Source organism: Scyliorhinus torazame, unplaced genomic scaffold (assembly GCF_047496885.1).
Source record: "Scyliorhinus torazame isolate Kashiwa2021f unplaced genomic scaffold, sScyTor2.1 scaffold_85, whole genome shotgun sequence".
Lineage (NCBI taxonomy): Eukaryota > Metazoa > Chordata > Chondrichthyes > Carcharhiniformes > Scyliorhinidae > Scyliorhinus > Scyliorhinus torazame.
Genome location: NW_027307812.1, coordinates 717341 through 732866, shown reverse-complemented (window position 1 = coordinate 732866; position 15526 = coordinate 717341). Strand labels below are relative to the sequence as shown.

General features: G+C 53.9%; 1 protein-coding gene across 2 annotated transcripts in view; it reads right to left on the bottom strand.

Moving 5' to 3' along the window:
- Positions 1 to 1262: 1262 nt before the first annotated feature.
- The window catches only part of LOC140405577 (caM kinase-like vesicle-associated protein), a 95886-nt gene continuing 81622 nt past the window's right edge, over positions 1263 to 15526 (bottom strand). For both annotated transcript variants that reach the window (XM_072494134.1, XM_072494135.1), the window contains exons 3-7: positions 13775 to 13906; positions 11070 to 11144; positions 10589 to 10727; positions 4435 to 4555; positions 1263 to 1342 (exon numbers count right to left, since the gene is read on the bottom strand). In XM_072494134.1, coding sequence (XP_072350235.1) covers positions 1263 to 1342; positions 4435 to 4555; positions 10589 to 10727; positions 11070 to 11144; positions 13775 to 13906 — 547 coding nt within the window. The remainder of the gene's footprint in view (positions 1343 to 4434; positions 4556 to 10588; positions 10728 to 11069; positions 11145 to 13774; positions 13907 to 15526) is intronic.

Genomic DNA, 15526 nt, shown 5'->3' with positions numbered 1-15526 from the left:
GGTCAGTACTGAGTGAGTGCTGCACTGTCAGAGGGTCAGTACTGAGGGAGTGCTGCACTGTCAGAGGGTCAGTACTGAGGGAGTGCCGCACTGTCAGAGGGTCAGTACTGAGGGAGTGCTGCACTGTCAGAGGGTCAGTACTGAGGGTGTGCTGCCCTGTCAGAGGGTCAGTACTGAGGGAGCGCCACACTGTCAGAGGGTCAGCACTGAGGGAGCGCCGCACTGTCAGAGGGTCAGTACTGAGGGAGTGCCGCACTGTCGGAGGGTCAGTACTGAGGAAGTGCTGCACTGTCGGAGGGTTAGTACTGATGGAGTGCTGCACTGTCAGAGGAGTACTGAGGGAGTGCTGCACTGTCAGAGGGTCAGTACTGAGGGAGTGCTGCACTGTCAGAGGTTCAGTGCTGAGGGAGTGCGGCACTGTCAGAGGGTCAGTACTGAGGGAGTGCCGCACTGTCAGAGGGTCAGTACTGAGGGGGTGCCACACTGTCAGAGGGTCAGTACTGAGGGAGTGCTGCACTGTCAGAGGTTCAGTGCTGAGGGAGTGCCGCACTGTCAGAGGGTCAGTGCTGAGGGAGTGCCGCACTGTCAGAGGGTCAGTGCTGAGGGAGTGCCGCACTGTCAGAGGGTCAGTGCTGAGGGAGTGCCGCACTGTCAGAGGGTCTGTGCTGAGGGAGTGCCGCACTGTCAGAGGTTCAGTACTGAGGGAGTGCTGCACTGTCAGAGGGGCAGCACTGAGGGAGTGCTGCACTGTCAGAGGGGCAGCACTGAGGGAGTGCCGCACTGTCAGTAGGGCAGCACTGAGGGAGTGCCGCACTGTCAGAGGGTCAGTACTGAGGGAGTGCTGCACTGTCAGAGGGTCTGTGCTGAGGGAGTGCCGCACTGTCAGAGGGTCAGTACTGAGAGAGTGCTGCACTGTCAGAGGGGCAGCACTGAGGGAGTGCTGCACTGTCAGAGGGGCAGCACTGAGGGAGTGCCACACTGTCAGTAGGGCAGCACTGAGGGAGTGCCGCACTGTCAGAGGGTCAGTACTGAGGGAGTGCTGCACTGTCAGAGGGTCAGCACTGAGGGAGTGCCGCACTGTCAGAGGGGCAGCACTGAGGGAGTGCCGCACTATCAGTAGGGCAGCACTGAGGGAGCGCTGTGCTGATGGAATCTCCTGTTCTCCGAGGTGCATCCAGGGCTGTACCGTCGAGGCAGTTTGAGGGACGAGGTAGTGAGGGGTTCAGTGTGGGTAGGTGTGCGGGGGAGGGGTGGGGGGTTACTCACAATATGTACATGATGATTCCAACAGCCCAGCAGTCCACGGGTGTCCCGTATCTCTGACGGGCCACGACTTCAGGAGCTGCGAGAGAGAGACGGGGAAACAGAGGGAGACGATCAGGCAGCTGGTTTAATGCTGATACATATCACTCCTGCTGGGGTGGGACATCCTAATGAAGGGTCCCCCTCTTCACCCACCCAATCTCAATGGACCCATAGAACGCAGGTTTGCAATTCGACCTGGGCAAGCCTTGCCGCCCATACCGAGAGTGTGATTCATACGTTTTCCACTGGCGTGTTGGGGCTCCTCAGCTCCGTGCGCTCAATCCACCTCGAGTAGTTTGACACAGGCAAGAATCTGCGGGCTGTTTCCTGAGGGATCTCTCTCTCTCAAAGTAGTTCCTCCAAGACACCTCTATACACAAGCATTCCTGCGTTTGCTAACCATATTTAAAAGTGGGTTTTGACCTGAGGCGGGTTTTGCTTGATTGGAGACAACAGATAACAGATGGAGTTAAAGTGTTTAATTTTATTGTTCAGCATTGTTTTAATTAGTAATTGTAAACTATTTATCCTATGATATTAAAGTTAGTTTAATCCTGTGTTAGTACTAAAGTTTGTTTTAATAATCTGTAATAATAATCTTTATAAGTGTCAGTAGGTTTACATTAACAATGCAATGAAGTTACTGTGAAAAGCCCCTAGTCGCCACACTCCGGCGCTTGTTCAGGTACACAGAGGGAGAATTCAGAATGTCCAATTCACCTAACAAGCACGTCTTTCGGGACTTGTGGGGGAAAACCGGAGCATCCGGAGGAAACCCACGCAGACACGGGGAGAACGTGCAGATTCCGCACAGACAGTGACCCAAGCTGGGAAATAAAACCGGATCCCTGGAGCTGTGAGGCAACAGTTCTAACCACTGTGTTACTGTGCTGCGTACTGAAGTCAGCATTACTGGAATCTATAAACTGACTATTCGCCTGCAAAAGGCAGCGTTACTGGAATCTCTAAACCGACTATTCACCTGCAAGAGGCAGCGTTACTGGAATCTCTAAACCGGCTATTCGCCCGCTAAAGGCAGCGTTACTGGAATCTCTAAACCGACTATTCACCTGCAAAAGGCAGTTTTACTGGAATCTCTAAACCGACTATTCACCTGCAAGAGGCAGCGTTACTGGAATCTCTAAACCGACTATTCGCCCGCTAAAGGCAGCGTTACTGGAATCTCTAAACCGACTATTCGCCTGCAAAAGGCAGCATTACTGGAATCTCTAAACCGACTATTTGCCTGCTAAAGGCAGCGTTACTGGAATCTCTAAACTGACTATTCGCCTGCAAAAGGCAGCATTACTGGAATCTCTAAACCATCTATTCGCCTGCTAAAGGCAGCGTTACTGGAATCTCTAAACCGACTATTCGCCTGCTAAAGGCAGCGTTAATGGAATCTCTAAACCGACTATTTGCCTGCTAAAGGCAGCGTTACTGGAATCTCTAAACCATCTATTCGCCTGCTAAAGGCAGCGTTACTGGAATCTCTAAACTGACTATTCGCCTGCAAAAGGCAGCGTTACTGGAATCTCTAAACCATCTATTCGCCTGCTAAAGGCAGCGTTACTGGAATCTCTAAACCGACTATTTGCCTGCTAAAGGCAGCGTTACTGGAATCTCTAAACCATCTATTCACCTGCAAGAGGCAGCGTTACTGGAATCTATAAACCGACTCTTTGCCTGCTAAAGGCAGCATTACTGGAATCTCTAAACCGACTATTCGCCTGCTAAAGGCAGCGTTACTGGAATCTCTAAACCATCTATTCACCTGCAAGAGGCAGCGTTACTGGAATCTCTAAACCGACTATTCGTCTGCTAAAGGCAGCGTTACTGGAATCTCTAAACTGACTATTCGCCTGCTAAAGGCAGCGTTACTGGAATCTCTAAACCGACTATTCGCCTGCTAAAGGCAGCGTTACTGGAATCTCTAAACCGACTATTTGCCTGCTAAAGGCAGCGTTACTGGAATCTCTAAACCATCTATTCGCCTGCTAAAGGCAGCGTTACTGGAATCTCTAAACCGACTATTCGCCTGCTAAAGGCAGCGTTACTGGAATCTCTAAACCATCTATTCACCTGCAAGAGGCAGCGTTACTGGAATCTCTAAACCGGCTATTCGCCCGCTAAAGGCAGCGTTACTGGAATCTCTAAACCGACTATTCACCTGCAAGAGGCAGCGTTACTGGAATCTCTAAACCGACTATTCGCTTGCTGAAGCCAGCGCTCTGGAATCGCTAATCCAACTATTCGCCTGCTGAAATCAGCATTACGGGATTCTCTCAACAGACTATTCGCCTGCTGAAGTCAGCGTTACGGAAATCTGTAAATCGACTATTGGCCTGCTAAAGCCAGCGTTACTGAAATCTCTAAACTGGCTATTCGCCTGCTGAAGGCAGCGTTACTGAAATCTCTAAACCGGCTATTCGCCTGCTGAAGCCAGCGTTTCTGAAATCTCTAAACCGACTATTCGCCTGCTGAAGGCAGCGTTACTGAAATATCTAAACCCACTATTCGCCTGCTGAAGGCAGAGTTACTGAAATCTCTGAACCGGCTATTCATCTGCTGAAGGCAGCGTACCTGAAATCTCTAAATTGACTATTCGCCGGCTGAATTCAGAGTAGGTGAGTGGGAGCACTCCTGCGAGCAAGAGGTAGCGCGCATGCTGGCGTAAGTTAGTGCGAGGTGGCACGGTAGCGCAGTGGTCCCCGGTTCGATTCCCAGCTTGGGTCACTGTCTGTGTGGAGTCTGCACGTTCTCCCCGTGTCTGCGTGGGTTTCCTCCGGGTGCTCCGGATTCCTCCCACAAGTCCCGAAAGACGTGCTGTTAGGTGAATTGGACATTCTGAATTCTCCCTCTGTGTACCTGAACAGGTGCCGGAATGTGGCGACGAGGGGATTTTCACAGTAACTTCATTGCAGTGTTAATGTAAACCTACTTGTGACAATAAAGATTATTAGATTAAAGTGCGAACACAGGCGAGAGGGGGGGGAGCGAGTACACGCAAGGGGAGAGCGAGCGCGCGCACGGGGGTGAGGGAGAGTGCGCAGGGGAGAGGACATGCGGGCAAGGGGAGTGTACAAAGACCGGGAGGAGACACAAAGCAGGAATGAGTCCAATTCCTACCCAAATATTCCGGTGTCCCACAAGGATCTGACATTGAGCCTGTCTCGATACGTGACAGATGGAAATCCCCAATCACCACCTTGGATGGATTCTGATGTCTGTAGTAAATCAAATTCTCCAGCTAGAATAAAACAGAGGACACAGAGACACCAATCAGTGTACAGATATCTCCCTGAGAGAGAGAGAGGGGACTGAGAGACACCAGTCAGTGTACAGATATCTCCCCAAGAGAGAGAGGGGACTGAGAGACACCAGTCAGTGTACAGATATCTCCCTGAGAGAGGGGACTGAGAGACACCAGTCAGTGTACAGATATCTCCCTGAGAGAGAGAGGGGACTGAGAGACACCAGTCAGTGTACAGATATCTCCCTGAGAGAGGGGACTGAGAGACACCAGTCAGTGTACAGATATCTCCCTGAGAGAGAGAGGGGACTGAGAGACACCAGTCAGTGTACAGATATCTCCCTGAGAGAGAGGGGGGACTGAGAGACACCAGTCAGTGTACAGATATCTCTCTGAGAGAGAGGGGGCTGAGAGACACCAGTCAGTGTACAGATATCTCCCTGAGAGAGAGAGGAGACTGAGAGACACCAGTCAGTGTACAGATATCTCCCTGAGAGAGGGGACTGAGAGACACCAGTCAGTGTACAGATATCTCCCTGAGAGAGAGAGGGGACTGAGAGACACCAGTCAGTGTACAGATATCTCCCTGAGAGAGGGGACTGAGAGACACCAGTCAGTGTACAGATATCTCCCTGAGAGAGAGAGGGGACTGAGAGACACCAGTCAGTGTACAGATATCTCCCTGAGAGAGAGAGGGGACTGAGAGACACCAGTCAGTGTACAGATATCTCTCTGAGAGAGAGGGGGCTGAGAGACACCAGTCAGTGTACAGATATCTCCCTGAGAGAGAGGGGACTGAGAGACACCAGTCAGTGTACAGATATCTCCCTGAGAGAGAGAGGAGACTGAGAGACACCAGTCAGTGTACAGATATCTCCCTGAGGGAGGGGACTATGAGACACCAGTCAGTGTACAGATATCTCCCTGAGGGAGGGGACTATGAGACACCAGTCAGTGTACAGATATCTCCCTGAGAGAGAGAGGGGACTGAGAGACACCAGTCAGTGTACAGATATCTCCCTGAGAGAGAGAGGGGACTGAGAGACACCAGTCAGAGTACAGATATCTCCCTGAGAGAGAGGGGACTGAGAGACACCAGTCAGTGTACAGATATCTCCCTGAGAGAGAGAGGGGACTGTGAGACACCAGTCAGTGTACAGATATCTCCCTGAGAGAGAGAGGACTGAGAGACACCAGTCAGTGTACAGATATCTCCCTGAGAGAGAGAGAGGGGGCTGTTAGACACCAGTCAGTGTACAGATATCTCCCTGAGAGAGAGAGGGGACTGAGAGACACCAGTCAGTGTACAGATATCTCCCTGAGAGAGGGGACTGAGAGACACCAGTCAGTGTACAGATATCTCCCTGAGAGAGAGGGGACTGAGAGACACCAGTGAGTGTACAGATATCTCCCTGAGAGAGAGAGGGGACTGAGAGACACCAGTCAGTGTACAGATATCTCCCTGAGAGAGAGGGGACTGAGAGACACCAGTCAGTGTACAGATATCTCCCTGAGAGAGAGAGGGACTGAGAGACACCAGTCAGTGTACAGATATCTCCCTGAGAGAGAGAGAGGACTGAGAGACACCAGTCAGTGTACAGATATCTCCCTGAGAGAGAGAGGGGACTGAGAGACACCAGTCAGTGTACAGATATCTCCCTGAGAGAGAGAGGGGACTGAGAGACACCAGTCAGTGTACAGATATCTCCCTGAGAGAGAGAGGGGACTGAGAGACACCAGTCAGTGTACAGATATCTCCCTGAGAGAGAGAGGGGACTGAGAGACACCAGTCAGTGTACAGATATCTCCCTGAGAGAGAGGGGACTGAGAGACACCAGTCAGTGTACAGATATCTCCCTGAGAGAGAGAGGGGGCTGAGAGACACCAGTCAGGGTACAGATATCTCCCTGAGAGAGAGAGGGGACTGAGAGACACCAGTCAGTGTACAGATATCTCCCTGAGAGAGAGAGGGGACTGAGAGACACCAGTCAGTGTACAGATATCTCCCTGAGAGAGAGGGGACTGAGAGACACCAGTCAGTGTACAGATATCTCCCTGAGAGAGAGAGGGGGCTGAGAGACACCAGTCAGGGTACAGATATCTCCCTGAGAGAGAGGGGACTGAGAGACACCAGCCAGTGTACAGATATCTCCCTGAGAGAGAGAGGGGACTGAGAGACACCAGTCAGTGTACAGATATCTCCCTGAGAGAGAGAGGGGACTGAGAGACACCAGTCAGTGTACAGATATCTCCCTGAGAGAGAGAGGGGACTGAGAGACACCAGTCAGTGTACAGATATCTCCCTGAGAGAGAGAGGGGACTGAGAGACACCAGTCAGTGTACAGATATCTCCCTGAGAGAGAGGGGACTGAGAGACACCAGTCAGTGTACAGATATCTCCCTGAGAGAGAGGGGACTGAGAGACACTAGTCAGTGTACAGATATCTCCCTGAGAGAGAGAGGGGACTGAGAGACACCAGTCAGTGTACAGATATCTCCCTGAGAGAGGGGACTGAGAGACACCAGTGAGTGTACAGATATCTCCCTGAGAGACAGGGGACTGAGAGACTCCAGTCTGTGTACAGATATCTCCCTGAGAGGGGGGGACTGAGAGACACCAGTGAGTGTACAGATATCTCCCTGAGAGAGAGAGGGGACTGAGAGACACCAGTGAGTGTACAGATATCTCCCTGAGAGAGAGGGGACTGAGAGACACCAGTGAGTGTACAGATATCTCCCTGAGAGAGAGGGGACTGAGAGACAACAGTCAGTGTACAGATATCTCCCTGAGAGAGAGGGGACTGAGAGACACCAGTCAGTGTGCAGATATCTCCCTGAGAGAGAGAGAGAGGACTGAGAGACACCAGTCAGTGTACAGATATCTCCCTGAGAGAGGGGACTGAGAGACACCAGTCAGTGTACAGATATCTCCCTGAGAGAGAGACAGGACAGAGAGACACCAGTCAGTGTACAGATATCTCCCTGAGAGAGAGAGGACTGAGAGACACCAGTCAGTGTACAGATATCTCCCTGAGAGAGGGGACTGAGAGACACCAGTGAGTGTACAGATATCTCCCTGAGAGAGGGGACTGAGAGACACCAGTGAGTGTACAGATATCTCCCTGAGAGAGGGGACTGAGAGACACCAGTCAGTGTACAGATATCTCCCTGAGAGAGAGGGGACTGAGAGACACCAGTGAGTGTACAGATATCTCCCTGAGAGAGGGGACTGAGAGACACCAGTGAGTGTACAGATATCTCCCTGAGAGGGGGGACTGAGAGACACCAGTGAGTGTACAGATATCTCCCTGAGAGAGAGAGGGGACTGAGAGACACCAGTCAGTGTACAGATATCTCCCTGAGAGAGAGAGGGGACTGAGAGACACCAGTCAGTGTACAGATATCTCCCTGAGAGAGAGAGGGGACTGAGAGACACCAGTGAGTGTACAGATATCTCCCTGAGAGGGGGGACTGAGAGACACCAGTGAGTGTACAGATATCTCCCTGAGAGAGAGGGGACTGAGAGACACCAGTGAGTGTACAGATATCTCCCTGAGAGGGGGGACTGAGAGACACCAGTGAGTGTACAGATATCTCCCTGAGAGAGAGGGGACTGAGAGACACCAGTCAGTGTACAGATATCTCCCTGAGAGAGAGTGGACTGAGAGACACCAGTCAGTGTACAGATATCTCCCTGAGAGGGGGGACTGAGAGACACCAGTCAGTGTACAGATATCTCCCTGAGAGAGAGGGGACTGAGAGACACCAGTGAGTGTACAGATATCTCCCTGAGAGGGGGGACTGAGAGACACCAGTGAGTGTACAGATATCTCCCTGAGAGAGAGGGGGGACTGAGAGACACCAGTGAGTGTACAGATATCTCCCTGAGAGAGAGAGGGGACTGAGAGACACCAGTCAGTGTACAGATATCTCCCTGAGAGAGAGAGGGGACTGAGAGACACCAGTCAGTGTACAGATATCTCCCTGAGAGAGAGAGGGGACTGAGAGACACCAGTGAGTGTACAGATATCTCCCTGAGAGAGAGGGGACTGAGAGACACCAGTGAGTGTACAGATATCTCCCTGAGAGGGGGGACTGAGAGACACCAGTGAGTGTACAGATATCTCCCTGAGAGAGAGGGGGGACTGAGAGACACCAGTCAGTGTACAGATATCTCCCTGAGAGAGGGGACTGAGAGACACCAGTGAGTGTACAGATATCTCCCTGAGAGAGAGGGGACTGAGAGACACCAGTGAGTGTACAGATATCTCCCCGAGAGAGAGGGGACTGAGATACACCAGTCAGTGTACAGATATCTCCCTGAGAGAGAGAGGGGACTGAGAGACACCAGTCAGTGTACAGATATCTCCCTGAGAGAGAGGGGACTGAGAGACACCAGTGAGTGTACAGATATCTCCCTGAGAGAGAGAGGACTGAGAGACACCAGTCAGTGTACAGATATCTCCCTGAGAGAGAGAGGACTGAGAGACACCAGTGAGTGTACAGATATCTCCCTGAGAGAGGGGACTGAGAGACACCAGTGAGTGTACAGATATCTCCCTGAGAGAGAGAGAGGACTGAGAGACACCAGTGAGTGTACAGATATCTCCCTGAGAGAGGGGATTGAGAGACACCAGTGAGTGTACAGATATCTCCCTGAGAGAGAGAGGACTGAGAGACACCAGTGAGTGTACAGATATCTCCCTGAGAGGGGGGACTGAGAGACACCAGTCAGTGTACAGATATCTCCCTGAGAGAGAGAGGGGACTGAGAGACACCAGTGAGTGTACAGATATCTCCCTGAGAGAGAGAGGACTGAGAGACACCAGTGAGTGTACAGATATCTCCCTGAGAGAGGGGACTGAGAGACACCAGTCAGCGTACAGATATCTCCCTGAGAGAGAGAGGGGACTGAGAGACACCAGTGAGTGTACAGATATCTCCCTGAGAGGGGGGACTGAGAGACACCAGTCAGTGTACAGATATCTCCCTGAGAGAGAGAGGGGACTGAGAGACACCAGTCAGTGTACAGATATCTCCCTGAGAGAGAGAGGGGACTGAGAGATACCAGTCAGTGTACAGATATCTCCCTGAGAGAGAGAGGGGGGACTGAGAGACACCAGTCAGTGTACAGATATCTCCCTGAGAGAGAGAGGACTGAGAGACACCAGTCAGTGTACAGATATCTCCCTGAGAGAGAGAGGGGACTGAGAGATACCAGTCAGTGTACAGATATCTCCCTGAGAGAGAGAGGACTGAGAGACACCAGTCAGTGTACAGATATCTCCCTGAGAGGGGGGACTGAGAGACACCAGTCAGTGTACAGATATCTCCCTGAGAGAGAGGGGACTGAGAGACACCAGTCAGTGTACAGATATCTCCCTGAGAGAGAGGGGACTGAGAGACACCAGTCAGTGTACAGATATCTCCCTGAGAGAGAGAGGGGACTGAGAGACACCAGTCAGTGTACAGATATCTCCCTGAGAGAGAGAGGGGACTGAGAGACACCAGTCAGTGTACAGATATCTCCCCGAGAGAGAGAGAGGGGACTGAGAGACACCAGTCAGTGTACAGATATCTCCCTGAGAGAGAGAGGGGACTGAGAGACACCAGTCAGTGTACAGATATCTCCCTGAGAGAGAGGGGACTGAGAGACACCAGTCAGTGTACAGATATCTCCCAGAGAGAGAGGGGACTGAGAGACACCAGTCAGTGTACAGATATCTCCCTGAGAGAGAGGGGACTGAGAGACACCAGTCAGTGTACAGATATCTCCCTGAGAGAGAGAGGGGACTGAGAGACACCAGTCAGTGTACAGATATCTCCCTGAGAGAGAGAGAGGACTGAGAGACACCAGTCAGTGTACAGATATCTCCCTGAGAGAGAGGGGACTGAGAGACACCAGTGAGTGTACAGATATCTCCCTGAGAGAGAGGGGACTGAGAGACACCAGTCAGTGTACAGATATCTCCCTGAGAGAGAGGGGACTGAGAGACACCAGTGAGTGTGCAGTATCTGAGTGAAGCTCACCTTGATATTTCGATGGACAATGTGGAGTGAGTGGAGATATGAAACCGTCTCCAGCACCTGCCGAATTACGTTGCTGGCGTCTCTCTCTGTGTACGACCCCTGCTCGAGGATCCAGTCAAAGAGGTCACTTCCTGTAGCCCTGGGAAACAGCAGAGAGCGGGGTGAAGTCAAAGATAACTGGCGGATCTATACGTGAGCGAAGCTGAGGGAGTGTGGGGGGGGGGGGGGGTGAGATGGGACAGGGTGGAAATACGGAAGGGTAGCAGTGAGACAGAGGGACTGCTATTCACCCGCCGGAAAACCCGCTGTGCTGGTGGCTGCTATTCGACTAAGTGGGGAATCGCAGATGAGCTCCACTCCGAACCCCATGGTGCAGCCGGGGTTTTTTTAAGTCACTGTTTTTCACCGGCCACCGCAGCGCCTCACCACCACGAAAAACGCAGACGGTGAAGTAAATATGGGCTCAGACAGCCCCACTCACAGCTCCTGAATGACGAAGTATTCGTCCCGCGTCTCGAAGGAATCAATCAACTGTAAGATGTTGGGATGATTTACCCTGCAGACAATATACAGCAATTATTAATATTCCCCTCAGTCCACTTACCTCCCCCCACCCACCGGCACAAACTCCCCACCCACCGGCACAAACCCCCACCCACCGGGACAAACCCCCCACCCACCGGCACAAACCCCCCACCCTCCGGCACAAACCCCCCACCCACCTCAACATAGCTGCCCATGGGGCAGTGCATATCGACGGAGCTCTTTAATTCTGGGATGATTCACAACCCAGGATCAATCTGTCCTCCTTAAACACAGAGTAACGCTCCCTCTACACTGTCCCCATCAAACACTCCCAGGACAGGCACAGCACGGGGTTAGATACAGAGTAAAGCTCCCTCTACACTGTCCCCATCAAACACTCCCAGGACAGGTACAGCACGGGGTTAGATACAGAGTAAAGCTCCCTCTACACTGTCCCCATCAAACACTCCCAGGACAGGTACAGCACGGGGTTAGATACAGAGTAAAGCTCCCTCTACACTGTGCCCATCAAACACTCCCAGGACAGGTACAGCACGGGGTTAGATACAGAGTAAAGCTCCCTCTGCACTGTCCCCATCAAACACTCCCAGGACAGGTACAACACAGGGTTAGATACAGAGTAAAGCTCCCTCTACACTGTCCCCATCACACACTCCCAGGACAGGTACAGCACGTGGTTAGTTACAGAGTAAAGCTCCCTCTACACTGTCCCCATCAAACACTCCCAGGACAGGTACAGCACGGGGTTAGATACAGAGTAAAGCTCCCTCCACACTGTCCCCATCAAACACTCCCAGGACAGGTACAGCACGGGGTTAGATACAGAGTAAAGCTCCCTCTACACTGTCCCCATCAAACACTCCCAGGACAGGTACAGCACGGGGTTAGATACAGAGTAAAGCTCTCTCTACACTGTCCCCATCAAACACTCCCAGGACAGGTACAGCACGGGGTTAGATACAGAGTAAAGCTCCCTCTACACTGTCCCCATCAAACACTCCCAGGACAGGTACAGCACAGGGTTAGATACAGAGTAAAGCTCCCTCTACACTGTCCACATCAAACACTCCCAGGACAGGTACAGCACGGGGTTAGTTACAGAGTAAAGCTCCCTCTACACTGTCCCCATCAAACACTCCCAGGACAGGTACAGCACGAGGTTAGATACAGAGTAAAGCTCCCTCTACACTGTCCCCATCAAACACTCCCAGGACAGGTACAGCACGGGGTTAGATACAGAGTAAAGCTCCCTCTACACTGTCCCCATCAAACACTCCCAGGACAGGTACAGCACGGGGTTAGATACAGAGTAAAGCTCCCTCTACACTGTCGCCATCAAACACTCCCAGGACAGGTACAGCACGGGGTTGATACAGAGTAAAGCTCCCTCTACACTGTCCCCATCAAACACTCCCATGACAAGTACAGCACGGGGTTCGATACAGAGTAAAGCTTCCTCTACACTGTCCCCATCAAACACTCCCAGGACAGGTACAGCACGGGGATAGATACAGAGTAAAGCTCCCTCTACACTGTCCCCATCAAACACTCCCAGGACAGGTACAGCACGGGGTTAGGTACAGAGTAAAGCTCCCTCTACACTGTCCCCATCAAACACTCCCAGGACAGGGAAAGCACGGGGTTAGATACAGAGTAAAGCTCCCTCTGCGCCGTCCCCATCAAACACTCCCAGCACAGGTACAGCATAGGGTTAATACAGAGTAAAGCTCCCTCTAAACTGTCCCCATCAAACACTCCCAGGACAGGTACAGCACGGGGTTAGATACAGAGTAAAGCTCCCTCTACACTGTCCCCATCAAACACTCCCAGGACAGGTACAGCACGGGGTTAGATACAGAGTAAAGCTCCCTCTACACTGTCCCCATCAAACACTCCCAGGAAAGGCACAGCACGGGGTTAGATACAGAGTAAAGCTCCCTCTACACTGTCCCCATCAAACACTCCCAGGACAGGTACAACACGGGATTAGATACAGAGTAAAGCTCCCTCTACACTGTCCCCATCAAACACTCCCAGGACAGGTACAGCACGGGGATAGATACAGAGTAAAGCTCCCTCTACACTGTCCCCATCAAACACTCCCAGGACAGGTACAGCACGGGGTTAGGTACAGAGTAAAGCTCCCTCTACACTGTCCCCATCAAACACTCCCAGGACAGGGAAAGCACGGGGTTAGATACAGAGTAAAGCTCCCTCCACACTGTCCTCTTCAAACACTCCCAGGACAGGCACAGCACGGGGTTAGATACAGAGTAAAGCTTCCTCTACACTGTCCCCATCAAACACTCCCAGGACAGGTACAGCACGGGGTTAGGTACAGAGTAAAGCTCCCTCTACACTGTCCCCATCAAACACTCCCAGGACAGGTACAGCACAGGGTTAGATACAGAGTAAAGCTCCCTCCACACTGTCCCCATCAAACACTCCCAGGACAGGTACAGCACGGGGTTAGATACAGAGTAAAGCTCCCTCTACACTGTTCCCATCAAACACTCCCAGGACAGGTACAGCACGGGGTTAGATACAGAGTAAAGCTCCCTCTACACTGTCCCCATCAAACACTCCCAGGACAGGGACAGCACGGGGTTAGATACAGAGTAAAGCTCCCTCTGCACTTACATCTTGAGGATCAGAATCTCATTTTTTGCCGCTCTCCGCACGTTGCGTCCGTCCTTCTTTGAGAATTTTTTGCAGGAGAACAACTTGTCCGAAAGCTTCTCCCTGACGATGCAGATCTCGCAGAACTCCTTCCTGTGTGGGGGGGGGGGTGATGGGAACGATAGACTGTGAGATTGGGATCGCACTGTGCCGGTGGCGACGGCCGGCGCTGTTTTCCCCGACGCCCCGTTTAGTTGAGCAGCCCGCCCGCGCAGGACGACAGAGCGAACCCCGCCAGCATTGATGCTCCTTCCTCCTCCGCCTGACTGCGGCGGGCGCGTTTGGCCCCCGTGGCGCCGCCCGGCGTGGTCGAGCAGCTTGCTGGCTGGGTTGAGGTGGGCGGGGTGAAGTCCCGTCACCCCAGGGGGGGGGGGGGGGAGTCCTGTGCCCCCGGCGAGGAACGGCTCCGAACACGGCAGACGGAGGAGACCCTGAACGCACCTTCGCTCGTACAGGACAGGGTCCACCTGGGTGGGGCTGAGGTTGGCAGGAGGGGAGGAGCCGATTCAAGGGGGGCGGGGGGCAATCCCCGTGCATCTGGGCACAGGAACGAGGGCCGATCACAGACCCGGTACCTCGCAGATCAACGGAGGGTCAGCCGGAGGGGCTGGTTGACCACCGCGGGCATCACAAACCTTCCCGTCACACGGGAGACAGGGGCTCGCTGAGGGCGGAGGAACGGAGGGGGGAGGGGGTGGGGCGGAGGTTGGTGGGTTTCAGGGAGGGGTAGGCGTTGGGGTTTGGGTAGGAGTCAGTTTTGGAAAGGACCATCTCGATCAGAGGGGTTTTGCGTGGGGGTCTCGGGGTGGGGGTCTCGGGGTGGGGGTCTCGGGTTGAGGGTCTCGGGGTGGGGGTCTCGGGGTGGGGGTCTCGGGGTGGGGGTCTCGGGGTGAGGGTCTCAGGGTGAGGTTCTCGGGGTGGGGGTCTCGGGGTGGGGGTCTCGGGGTGGGGGTCTCGGGGTGGGGGTCTCGGGGTGGGGGTCTCGGGGTGGGGGTCTCGGGGGGGTCTCGCGGTGAGGGTCTGTGGGTGAGGGTCTCGGGGTCGGGGTCTTGGGGTGGCGGTCTCGGGGTGAGGGTCTGTGGGTGGGGGTCTCGGGGTGGGGGTCTCGGGGTGGGGGTCTTGGGTTGGGGGTCTCAGTGTGGGGGTCACGGGGTGGGGGTCTCGGGGGGTTATGGGGTGGGGGTCTCGGGGTGGGGATCTCGGGGTGCGGGTCTCGCGTTGGGGGTCTCGGTGTGGGGGTATCGAGGTGGGGGTCTCGGGGTGGGGGTCTCGGGGTGGGGGTCTCGAGGTGCGGGTTTCGAGGTGAGGCTCTCGCGTTAGGGGTCTCGGGTGGGGGTCTCAGGGTGAGGGTCTCGGGGTGGGGTCATGGGGGGATCTCGCGGTGAGGGTGTTGGTGTGGGGGTATCGGGGTGGGTGTCATGGGGTGGGGTCTCGGGGTGGGGGCCTCAGGGTGGGGGTCTTGGGTGTGGGTCTCAGTGTGGGGGGTCTTGGGGGGTTCGCAGGGTTGGGGATCTCGGGGTGGGGGGTCTCGGGTTGGGGGTCTCGGGGGGTTCGCAGGGTGGGGGGTCGGAGGGTGGGAGGTCTCGGGGTGGGGGTCTCGGGGTGCGAGTCTTGGGGTGGCGGTGTCGGGGTGGGGTTCTCCGGGTGAGGGTATCGGGGTGAGGGTCTCGGGGTGAGGGTCTCGGGGTGAGGGTCTCGGGGTGAGGGTCTCGG